General features: G+C 37.3%; 1 protein-coding gene across 1 annotated transcript in view; it reads right to left on the bottom strand.

Moving 5' to 3' along the window:
- Positions 1-12,870, bottom strand: part of LOC124645293 (protein scabrous-like) — a 29,575-nt gene extending 16,705 nt beyond the window's left edge. The window contains exons 1-3 of the mRNA XM_047185094.1: positions 12,626-12,870; positions 751-916; positions 3-170 (exon numbers count right to left, since the gene is read on the bottom strand). Coding sequence (XP_047041050.1) covers positions 3-170; positions 751-916; positions 12,626-12,795 — 504 coding nt within the window. The 5' untranslated portion in view covers positions 12,796-12,870. The remainder of the gene's footprint in view (positions 1-2; positions 171-750; positions 917-12,625) is intronic.
- Between the last annotated feature and the right edge of the window lie 235 nt (positions 12,871-13,105).

Genomic DNA, 13,105 nt, shown 5'->3' with positions numbered 1-13,105 from the left:
ACCTCCTTCGACAGCTTGCTGATATGAGTTCGCTGCTCAGCAATCAAGGTCCTCATCTGCTGACCCTCATACTTCATGCGACCAACTTCGCTGTCCAACTTGTCAATGCGAGCTTCCTGAGTACGGGCCAACTGGGCCAGATCCGACGTTTCACTTAACGCTTGTTTTAACTGCGAAAGAATAAAAAATATGCTGAAAGAGAATACTGAATGACCGCCTTAATTATTAAAGGAGGCGTACAACGTTAACCGCATACGAGATGTGGAATCTTAATAAATAATAGTCTTTCTTATGTCTGAGGAAACTTCTTTTGACTGGAAGTATTTCTGACATAATGGACGGTGGGGTGGGAATCAATGGAGTTAATACAACTATATCAATATGGTTCAGAAATGAGGCTTGATGCTTTTATAACGATTGGGTGATATATGTAAATAGTTGGTTTGGAAAAGTATTTGCCTAAGGCACAGAATACGTGTTGATAATGATGAGATAAGTACCTAAGTAGGTACTATGGAACTCATGAACTCACTATTCATGGAACATCGGAACAAATTGTCTTTTTAATTGATCTATGTTTGAATTTTTTTTTAAATATTTTTTTTGTACCCCTAACTACTGAACTGATGTGTTTTTTTTAATGTTGGTAAGCCACACTATGCTTGCGTGATTATATTTTGCCCAGTTGTGGAAGTAGTTTCTATATCCGGCAACTAAAACCGCGACAAACAGCTAGTGTCCTGTACTGACCTCATTACGAATGATATGCAGTTGACGCAGCAGCACGGAGTTGTTCACACTCTCTTCCAGCTCACGCATTTCCACGCGAATCTCTTCCATGGAGCGCTTGGCCCATTGCAGAGTCGCCTTCTCATTCCGCTCGTGGTTGTTCGTCACGTGGATGGCAGCAGTTTTCCTGTTGAACAGGACTGGTTAGTAAATAATGTAAGATACAGCATTCAAATAAAGTAACTAAGGACTTTACACTTTCCTTAGTTACTTCATCTACTTTACTTGTAAGTAAAGTCATATAAACGTCGGTGAAAAAATGTGGTGAGGGTGAAATTGCGCTTGAGCTGCCTAAATTCGATTTTAAGTTGTAAAAATGCATGCTCATTCAAAGGTGATAACAAAATAAAAACGTGACAACAAAAATACATTCCTACTTTCGCAGCTCCATCAATCTTAGTTCATTTTTATATCTTAGTGTTTATGAGGAAAAAATGTTTATTTTCAATAAGTAGTTATAATGTTTATACAAGCGTGTCTCATACAGCGTGCAGGATGCAGTGTTATGCAACAGCGCACAGGCATCGCCGTGTCTCCTGTCTGACCCTTCCGCTTCCACTAATATCCCTAACTGTCTGACCCTTCCGCTTCCACTAATATCCCTAACTAATAATAATTATCTACACTACATCCCATATGGCAACCCTCTACAAAATTATTAATTATTTAATCCGTTTGTAGAACAGGCTACTAAGGGTGTATTCAAACAGTCGTACCGACTATCTGAATCTTCACAGTTTAGTTAAAAAAACGGAATGGCTTTCTGTATTCTGTTTCTTAATTTATAAACTATACGGCGTGCCTCACACTAGTGTCTAGTAGTAGTAGTAGTAGTAGTCTCTTATCAAAAGAAATAGCAAATGAGGTTTAAATCTTATTCCGGTGTTTGTAAGTTGACTCACATATACGTATGCAAATATTAACGTTCAGATTTTTTTCAGATTGCAAATTCAAGACGCAGGTCAGAAACATACTTAAGTGAGGTGGATTGATTCTTAAATCAGAAAGTCATTCCGAATGTTTGTGGCCGCCCTAAGTTTAAGCCCTTTTCTACAACGATATTCCACGTTACGCTCCTTGTCTTAAGCATAAAGGGGCGATTACATTGGTTGAATCTAATCTAAAATATTCTCAAAGGGTTCGGTCAGGTTTTGTTAAGTGTTCAGTTCCTGTAGGTTTATTTTCTAAACTTATGACGTAGTTAGTTGATATTATAATTACGATTAAACCTAAAATTACTTGAAATTGATCAATAGTTTGTTCTGTATTTGACGTGCAATAACTGGCATTTGCATTTATTAATACCTAGTTTTGAAATAATGTTTGTGAATTAATCACGCGTCGACTGATTTAGACGAAATGTACACATTTATATGTACACCGAACGAGTACTGTTTACATGGTGAGATTAGGGTGGAACTGAAACTGATGTAGTTTGAGAAAAGTACACGTTTTAGAAGATATTGTACATGATCTGGAAAGTTTCGTGCCAGCAGAATTGCTGAAAAATTACCTACTTGCAAATGAAGTAAACCACTGAAGCTGAGCTGAGCAAAAAATATTATAACAAAACAGAAGATATATTTTGTTCCAGATATTATATTACATGTGAGCAGGGAACACTAATTGACAAATAAAAAGCTGACCTATTTAAAAAAGCCACAAAATTCCTTTATCAAATGTAGGTACATCTATTTTAGTCAGTCCTGGTTCAAAGTTTTTACTTAGAACTGATATATCGAATTATCGATAGTTTATCAATAAAATATCCATATTTACTAAAAGGTACCGTGCCGAACGTTCAACAGTTAAATATTTATTTAGGGAAGATAACAAATTACTTCCCAAATGTAAGCAAAGGTAGGTATTTTTATCTTGCCATATCAAATACCGGATATAATAATGTCAATAGTTTATCGTTTGCACAACTACTTAACTAGATACACGATTTAGGTTAATTTTGATTCATGTTGTTTACGAAATCAGCATGGTGGACGGAGACAAATTATGTTTGCGGAATCGACATTTGCAATACAATTTAGGTTCTAAAACCATTCAATTTATTGCGAGCTTTTTTTCAAATTTACCGACGGAACAAATGATTATCGCAATTGATATAAAAATGAATTCATGTTCATCAGAAGTTCAAGTCTCTTCAAGCCAGGAAGTGATGTTAATTATCATCAAAGATTGATCCCAAACAAGCCAACAACAGACTAACATAAGCGAATTCAATAAACGCTGCTAAAAATAGATTTTATGCTTCACATAGAGATAATTTTCTATTACCTGCTACTTTTTTATTTCCTTCTATTAGCAATTAAACGTGCACGTGTAATCTCGTATGAAGCTAATATTCACTTTGATAGAAATATTGAAAATGATCTTAATTATCTAGCAGTTCAATTAATTTTGAAAAATTGACTAAAATGAGTTTTTAATAAAGTGTCCAGGAAATTACTGGTCCGTGTAAACAGTTCACAACGTATGTCTCCCTCTCCACGCCGCGCACTTGCAAGCCCTTTGAACATTCGACGTTGCCTCTGAAAACTACGCTTTGTTAAACTTGACACCCACTTGGAGTAATTTAATATTAGTGACACGCTCATTACGCAAATTAAATAATTAAGACACGCAGATGTGTCAAAAATAAACCGCGTAATCGCTGCGGTGCGCCCTACTTTACAGGCATGTGAGTTTCACTCATAAAAAGTAGTATGTTTCCAATTAACTTTGTCAGCTAGCACTCGTTAGCGCTTGCCTATGCCATAGAGTCGATTTGTTACTTTTGCAGACATTAAAACGGATTGTAGTACAGCAGTTTTTTATGGCGGTAATAATCTCGAAACGCGGGGGATAGAGAGCAGCATTTCGGAGGCATTATTAAAATTAACAATTTGGGGAGAGCGCTGAATTGCTTTTTTCAAAGAAGTTTAAATGTAAATTATATTTTATTGGACTTCGGTTTTCGGGAAGGGCGGGGCAGGGCGGTTTGAGGTACACCATGTGCCCTGGCCGTTTAATTTATACGATTCTTAAAAGATCTAAGATTCTATAAAAAATTCAGTAGCTATTTATGAAGTTTTAATGTATTTTCCATATGGGCAAAAGGCACCGATTGTCTTATGATAGCGAACCACCAATTCCCTTATTAATGTAACATCTGCCGAGGCTGCAACACGCGCCTATAAACCAAGTGAATACTCTATAATTACCGAAACTGCTTTTTTCTGCGTCGGTATACACACACAATCGGAGAAAGATTATACCTGGCGGCGGAAAAAAACTCAAAAACCTTTCATTGTAACGGCAGATGCAAGGATGCCATGTGCTCGTCAATGGTATTAGAAAAAAACATGAATTCGAATATCACCCTCATAACAAAAGAGCGGGCGAACTCCTTGATAAACATCGGGCATAAAAAAAGGTCTAAATTGAGCCTCCTCGGCGCATTTTGGCTCTTGTTTCAATGTAGTCCAGAGCCTCTTTTGGGGAAGTCAAAAACTATTGTCAGTTAGCCAAATGCCTTCGGAACAGAATGACCGTCATTAGAAGTAGCACCTGCCCTCTTTAGACATTAGAAGTTGAATGATATCCTCCCTCGTCCACGAGGCCGAGTGTCCGAGACCCACAGACCCGGCGATACTAAATTTTAATTTACGAAAAGAAAGGTAAGATGATATCTATGTTCTATATTTACTCGAAATCCCGTAAACCCCATTAACTTTTGCAAATGTAAGTATTAAATAAAAGGGAATTTCTCGCTTTTAAAAGATCTACCGACCTCTAACTATTTCCCTAATTAACGGAGATAATTAGAGCTGAAAATGGTCACGAGATTTCTTCGCGAAGACAGGAAAAGTAGACTGTGTAGTTATTTCATTTAGGTCAGTTACAATTTATTTTGGAAGTTTTACATAGTAAGTAAGTACTATTCATTTAAATATAATGAAGAGTCCATATAAAATGTTGGAGGCTAAGAACATTCGCGATGGTATACCTATTTTTAGTTTTATCAAGTTTTTTTTTTCATGTAATGTTAGTGGCCATATTAGGCGGTGTGCGCACGCGTGGCCGGATGTGGGCTGGTAGCACACTAGTTCCGGCCGGGATATAAATAAACATCCCATCATCGCCAGATGTTCGCTTCACCCCCATGCCTGTTGCTGTGTAATACTAATAACTATATGGAACTGATTTTGAGTATTGAAAGGAAATTATTGTTTGTAACTTCAACATATTATGTGTGGGTATACATGCAGGTTGTATGTTAAGTATTAGGTGCGCTAGTACCCATTTAAATCGGTTCTGTAGGTTTGGTGCCAAAGCACGATAGACAGACTGAGAGAAGAGTTTTTATTAGTTAAGCTTTTAACCACCTTCATCAAAATTCACACGTAACATAACCAAATCCTATCATTCATTACATTACGTAGGAACGTGTCAAAAAACGTTTTAAGCACACATTTGCGCGAGTAAGTGTAACCATATTTCTCAAACAATTCCGAGGGGCTGAATTCCGAAACAAACCGTCCCATGTATAAATATGTCATTACATGTATTTGTAAAAGAAAAAGCTTATACGTATGTATACTCAAACTTGTTCATTCCCTTTTACGAGCAAAAAGGGGCTGATATAAATATACAGCAACCATAACTAGCTCTAAAATATTACGTTAGCTTTCCTGAAGCGACGTTCAAATAAAAGCAAGGACCTAGAGTACAAATCTTTTTATACTTTCACATGTAAATTCGGAGAATGAGTGCCTAGTAAAGTTGAGACATGGATCGTAAGCGCGACAAGAAAACGTCCTTCTTACATATATATTAAATATTTTTAGGTTGTACGAGGAAATAAACGCACGTGCCATTTGAACCTGCCAGGATTACTATGAGGAAAAACTGGATATATGTGTTCGAACATGGTAACAGAATGTATGGCGCTTTTTGTTCATGTCAGTTTCGTAAGCTTCGCTGAAGTACGATCTCACAGAAATGTTATTCGATTATGTCAGACATATTGCAATTAGAGTACTACCTGCCTACCTCGAATTCAGTATTCCGTGTCAACTTTTCTCAAAAGACCGAAACCCTGCTTTTAATTTGTCCATTCATGAAAAGAGGATAAATAAAGCCTTTTATAGAAATATAAAATTTCTTCGAATTGACTTTGTGTTTGAGAAGTCAAAAGAAGACTTGAAAAGACGGATGAATTGGCGACGAAATGGTCCCAATGACGGCACGTTTACAGAATTACCTAAGTACGCGGAACCAATTGCCAATAAAATTTATGGAACGAATTTTATTCATGTACTGGCTGTTCTTCACGATTTTGCTTGGGAAGGGAACTACTTCCCGCATCTAGAGAAAAAAGTAGCCTACCTAAGTTGTTGTTACATCTTGTCCTACATGTATCTGTGAAAGCCCCGTCAGTCGGTCTAGCCATCCAAGAGATTTAAAAATTGTTTTGATATGTGTAGTACTTGTACCCACATGCACTTACTTTAAGCTGGTATTTTAATATTACAAACAGGCACTCCAATTTTATGCAAGTTCTTCGTCTTCGGGGAACTACTTCCAGTATTAGAATAAGATATAGCCTATGACATTTAAAAAGAATGTGGCTTTAAAGAAGATGGATCAAAATTGCCCCACGTCCTATAACAATGTGACGTATCTCAAAAAAAAGATAAAAATGTTTAAAAAAATATGGCATACTCTCTAATTTATTTTTTTTACACTTTCATACGAAAAAAATGCTTTAAAAATTGTTCAGGCGCTGTTATGAAAACATCGTTCATAGGACTATTTATGGACTATTTTATTAAATTATTTTTTTGTTTGATAGGGTATACCTCACAGGTCGTTCCATAATCATCAGGTCAGGATCTGATGATGGAAACCCTGAGAAATTCAGGGCAACTATTGAAAGTTGTAGGCATGCGCAGGATAAAAACTTGACTATAAGGTGTGTCTTATAACACTATGCAACAGTAAAGATTTGGAGCTGACCTGATGATGGAGACGAAAGAAGGCCGAGGGAACTCGACAACCGAATATGTAAACTACCTCGTGTTGGGGCTCATATTATTCGTATTGATAAGAACTTCCCACCCATGCGGATAGTGACAACTGTGCTTGTCACTGAAAAGCCAAAAATAAAAACAAAAACTTTTTACAATAAAAAAAACTCCCAAAAACACTGAAAAGCAAAACAAACTATTCTTAGGAGCATCGGCCTAGAAGTCGGTGGGGAAATAAACTTAGGTACATCCATTAGACACCGACTTCTGAGGTAGTGTACATATTTTGGTGTCGAGTTCCCTCGACCTTCTCGGATCTCCATCGTCGGGTCAGCTCCAAACCTTCACTGTTGCAAAGGTCTATTCAATGCAAGTAATATGAGCCCAAACACGAGGTAGTTTACATATTCAGTTGTCGAGTTCCCTCGACCTTCTTTCGTCTCCATCATCAGGTCAGCTCCAAATCTTTACTGTTGCATAGTGTTATAAGACACACCTTATAGTCAAGTTTTTATCCTGCGCATGCCTACAACTTTCAATAGTTGCCCTGAATTTCTCAGGGTTTCCATCATCAGATCCTGACCTGATGATTATGGGACGACCTGTGAGGTATACCCTATCAAACAAAAAAATAATTTAATAAAATAGTCCATAAATAGTCCTATGAACGATGTTTTCATAACAGCGCCTGAACAATTTTTAAAGCATTTTTTTCGTATGAAGGTGTAAAAAAAATAAATTAGAGAGTATGCCATATTTTTTTTAACATTTTTATCTATTTTTTGAGATATGTCACATTGTTATAGGACGTGGGGCAATTTTGTATGGATTGTGATCCGTCTTCTTTATAAATTATTTTTTCAAAATCTGTTCAGTAGGTTAGGTTCATGGATCTACTTTCTAGAGTGCACAAAGTCAATATTCACAATCTATACCTATTTACAGGCAATATTTTATGTAGATTTGTATCTACCTACAGATAATTAGCGTCAAGTCATTTAATCCTATAAGTATATTCCATATCACAAAGTAACCAGCGCAGTCGAAACTCGGTGTGTATTTGTAGTCAGCTTACTTGAACTAATTAATAGACAATTATCGACTAATCATGTATTAATAGGCACACACTGGGTATGTAACCAATCAATTTGGATAAAGTAATTGGGATCAGTAGTAATTACCTTGTAGGAGTCAGTTAGAACTAATTAGAGGTAGTGTGAATTATGTGTACAGACAGAATGTGTTAATATTTCCTACTAGCTGAGCCAGTAAGTCTCACACCAGTCTTATCAAGGGTATTGGGTTGCCCGGGTAACTGGGTTGAGGAAGTCAGATAGGCAGTCGCTCCTGGTAAATGACTGATACTCAGCTGCGCAATAAGTATAGGTACGGATCATGTAGTTTCCAAACTGTGAAAGAATATTCGAAATTGATTCAGTACCTAGTTTCGGAGCCTTTAGAATACACACAAAGAAACAAAAAAAAATCCTCTTTATTATATATATTAGTAAAAGTATATTTTTTAAGAATAATTAGCGGTATATAATTTTAAAGTTAAAGGATAAAACAATCTTTACTGTTATATTAAAAAGGCAAGTGTATCAAGAAATTGAAAAGAGTAAAAAAACGTGTAATAAGACGGTTGAAGGTTGAAAATAAGCTCGCCGTCTTGCTGTGACGTAGGTATATTGAAAATAAATTAATACTGCAGATAGGTCGTGCAATCTAGGCGTTAACTAATATACTATTTTCTAGAGGTATATCCTATGCATATTATAAATAAATACCAAAACTCAAACAAATCAGTTCCTCTTACACCGAAAAACTATTGCATGAATTTTAATCGGCAGTAATATCCCTGCCTATATCAGAATACCGCATAGCGTACTTATCCATGTGCAAGAAGTAGTTAGCAAGTGAGCGAGCGTAACCTCATGCATGTGTTAGTGAGCTAATAAAATACATGTTTATACGAACATATTGATATCTGACATGTGCTTAATTAAGCATTCGGCAAACTATGGCCCTTAATAACGTATTCATCTCACAAACGCATGAATTATACAATAACAATTACAATATCTCTACTATTAACTCAATACTAGGACGATAACTAAAGGCTGTTGCTGTTCTCCATGTAAAAATAAACTGAGACTTAATAAAAATCGATGAGCAAAACTGATATCTACAGCTGGCTACGTTGAATTTCAAGTATGCAAACAGGTACCTTTGCAGTTCCCAGATGCACACTCATCTGGCACACGAGATGGCGCATTCTACCTATAGCTACACTTGTATCCAACATCGAATTTAAACCTTAATTCCAAGACGCAGAGCTTAAATTAATCTGCGACAAACACCCGCGATCAACAGCCACCACTACTCACTAGTCGCAGGTGCTTTTCATAGATAGAGTTTAATTTACTGCCAATTACACGTAACCAACATATGGTGTACCAATCTCTTACCATTCGTAGACATAGTAAAAAATGTGTAAGAAAGAATATATTAACATTAACGCCCAAAAGCTATTACGAAGGGGATGTAAGACGTTTATTTGGGAAGTGGCAACTCGAAAAATGTCCTGTCACATTAGTAACCGAGCGAGTAAATAAGATGCATTGCGGGCACACGTTACAAACGGCTTTCGACATTCATAATTTGCGTTAAAGCAAGATTTATGAAAAATGTGTTAAAAAATGCCCGCGTTTTACAATCAGACACCCTTTTTGATCGTCAAAAATATGCTGCTTTGAGTGCGATATGAGAGCTCGTGTTAATTCCATCAGAGAGGAAATAAATGCTAGAAGCACGATGTAAATGTGAGTGTCTCAACTGCCACGATATTCAATCATGGCATTTGACGTTATTTTAATAATAATGCTAAAATGTATTTTTAGCCACGAGTTGGGTCATGACCCTAAGTTAACTCGAGACGTAATCAATTAATCATTTTCCTCAAAATCTTGACATTTCTTCATATTCAATTAAACTTCAGAAATCGAAACTTATTTCCCAATCAAAATTGTGAAGTAACATCTAGAATAAGAATTGAATTCGTTGCTAAGTGCGCAACCTATTGAGCTTCTTTCTATCCTTAATTTCAGTCGCGTCTCAAGAAAGAAATAAAAACGACGATGTCTTTTATAAATCACCCAAGAGACGGGCAAAGAGGAATAATCGTGTCGATCAGATGGCCTGGTTCGCGTTGAGAGGCCCTTGCTTGGCGGTGATCTCGAAGCACTCCTGCGTTTACAAGTTTTATATTATGACACGTCTTGCAGGACTTCAAAGTGTCGGGCGTGAGCTATTACCACTTGTGGGCACGCCGCCGCCTTGCAACCGCGACACCTATTTTGTACACGACATTAGCACGCCCTCGAGCCTTCGAGCCCTCGACACATTTACCGCCCCGCTAACGCAAATTTTAATTTTGTTTTTCTAAAGGCACTCGATTGCTGTGTCCGTTCCAGTAATTCGAAAAATACATCCCAATATAGATTTGATTTTAGAATGTAATAAGCCCTCAATTCTATACATGACACGTGTCGGCTAGCGAGTGCCAACGAATAATTTATCAGGATATTCTCAATGAATTCGGTATTTCGATGGGGCGAAGTTGCGATACATTATTTAGTTCGCCATTATTATATCCACGCATGCAGCCATAAAGAACAATCACTTTGTGAAAACCCCAAAACACCTTCTCTAGGGCCATTGTGAATTCCCTTTCTGCCGTAAAAATAACTCTTGACCCATTTTCGATTCAAGAGCTTAACAAGTTTGAGATTATTTGGTTGTTTTGGTAAAATACTAACGAACTCATCCCCAATCATTTCATCTTATAAACCTTTTGTTTTGGCCTATAATAGTCGGTGTACTTTATCTCAAGCAACCTCCCGTAGACGAGTACTGTTGCTAGCCTTTAAAAATCCAATTACATTTGGATTAATCGTTTCGCAAGTACACCGTCGTACGTAACGCGAGCATTGCTCGGCGAGATATTTACGTGACGGGTAGCCACCCGCTCCACGGCTCCAATTTATATCATCCCTCGTTCGAAGCGTTAAGGAGACAAACACAATTATTTATTTATTACAAGAAGGATCGTGGGAGTGGGGGAATTACTCGACATGACTTGCTTGTATTATGAATAAGGCGATGTCACGTTGTATCAGCTATTTGTATCGGGCCACATAGACCACCTGCGCGGACGCGACGCACACTTTTGTTGCACGTTCCAAGTATTTGTCAAATCTGCAATTTGTCTTTTGTAACTGGAGATCGGACTGACGGCTGAGAAGCCCCCTTATAAAACCCGAGAATGTGGGTGAGAGAACAGGAAATAGGCCAATAGAAAATGATCGAAAGGTACTCAAGAAAAAGGTTCGAATAAATTGTAAAATTTGTTCAACGTTGAGTTAAAGATGATTCACCCTTTTGATGGCTTATTTTATTTAATGATTTCTTTTCATGTTATAAAATCAAAAGCCAATATACTCCATGATTCAGATCTATGACTTTGGGATGATATGATTGCATGAGGTCGATGTAATTGCATCAGGTCGCTGACTCGTATCCAAATTAGGAGATTGGGTGGTAGACTGAGGATCTGTGACTAAATTAACAGCAAGAAGGTAATTTGATCACTAACGGCTAGCTTTGAGTGCCTACCAGCTTTCAATCAGGAAGTATAAGTGGCGTACTCCTTGGATTATTTCAGTTGATAAATATAATGAGTTGTGAATATGCCTAAACGTCTATTTCTTTTGTCTCATTATCAAGAACTTTTTTAAGCCATACTTTACAATTTCGAACCTTGTACCTCATACATAAAGTAGCCTAGACCAAAACCGAAGATATGATTACAAAATTAAAAGAAGTTAAAACACCCCATAGGTCCCCAGCCAATAATAAAAGTGAAGACGGTCAAGTAATCCCGCGCGAACTTCACCGGCTGTAAAGACTGCCTGCCTCATTGCCATACATTTTTTATAAACTCAGTTAATACAAGAAGACTTTTACTACCTGCACCCCAATTTCAACGTTTATCAATAATTTTATTGAATTGCGAGATACATTCATAAAAGGTTTGACTACCAACCAAAAGAGAATATCAGGAGTGCTCATAAATAATGCATAATGTATGGAGGACCCAATCATCGGCGATAACCGAAATCGTAAAGACCTTACATTGTGGGATGTTTAAATCTATTGCGGAGACCCTTTTGTCAGGTGCCGGTACATTATACGAGCCCATAATATGTTCTAAGGTGTTTCCGCGTGCATTAATTTTCATTAGAAATACACCACTCCATTTTAAGGGTAGGGAATTATAAAGATACCCTTTTGTAAGGATATAGAGCTTCGAACTTTAAAGTAGGAAGCCGGAATACATTACCCTATATTTTAATTATCAAATTAAAAAACTGAGCAGGAAAATCATATTTTAATACTATTAAATAGAATTAGGCAGTATATTTCACATGGAAAAAACTTTCGAAGTGCGCCCCGGCAATTAAATGAAGTCGCAATGAACACAAAAATAAATTCGCACAGCATTGTGCAAAAGTTAAGCTGTACAATTTTCATAAATTTTCTGCAAGTAGCAAAGCGCGGGAAACTGCTGCGTCGACTCGGAAATATACTTGAAAACCGCCGTCAACAAACTTGAATATTTGAGGCGCTTCATCAATTTATTGATTAATAAAAACTTCAAGAAAGTAGGAAGCACGGCGAGTAAATCCCATAATCCAATTCGCTACAATCGGACCTTTAAGGCGTAATCAAATAAAAATAAATTTTCTACTTACTTGAGTTCTTCGATCTCGTTTTTCATCTGAGTTATTTCAGACTTGTGCAGAGTTTTGAAGAGGGAGATTTGCTCCACCACCGCGTGCAGGTCATCCATCGCCTCGATATGTGCCGCGGTCACAAACAAAATGCCCGAAAGAGTCAGTAAAACACAGTTGAAGCACTTCATGTTCACGCGCTCGTAAGTTGTGAGTGCGAATAATCGCAAAAGGGACGTCTGCCTCGGCCGGAGTTCGAGACAGGAATGAGCCCGCGCCGCCACCGCTTCTACGTATATACGTCGTCAGGGTATGAAGACGCAGATGCGTTCAACAGTTGTCCAGACGCCCACAGCCTACGTTCACAGCCTGTTTTTCAGATATCTTACCTAATCATACATTAAAGATATTTTTTCTCGAGCAATCTGTTCATAAATAGTCGAGCGACAAGTGAGCTTTTTTTAATGAAACCAAATGATAAGCTTTCCTGATTTAGCTGGC

This window comes from Helicoverpa zea, chromosome 31 (genome assembly GCF_022581195.2).
Source record: "Helicoverpa zea isolate HzStark_Cry1AcR chromosome 31, ilHelZeax1.1, whole genome shotgun sequence".
Classification (NCBI taxonomy): Eukaryota; Metazoa; Arthropoda; class Insecta; order Lepidoptera; family Noctuidae; genus Helicoverpa; species Helicoverpa zea.
The sequence above is the reverse complement of the archived record's forward strand: the minus strand, read 5'-3'. Positions and strand labels throughout refer to the sequence as shown.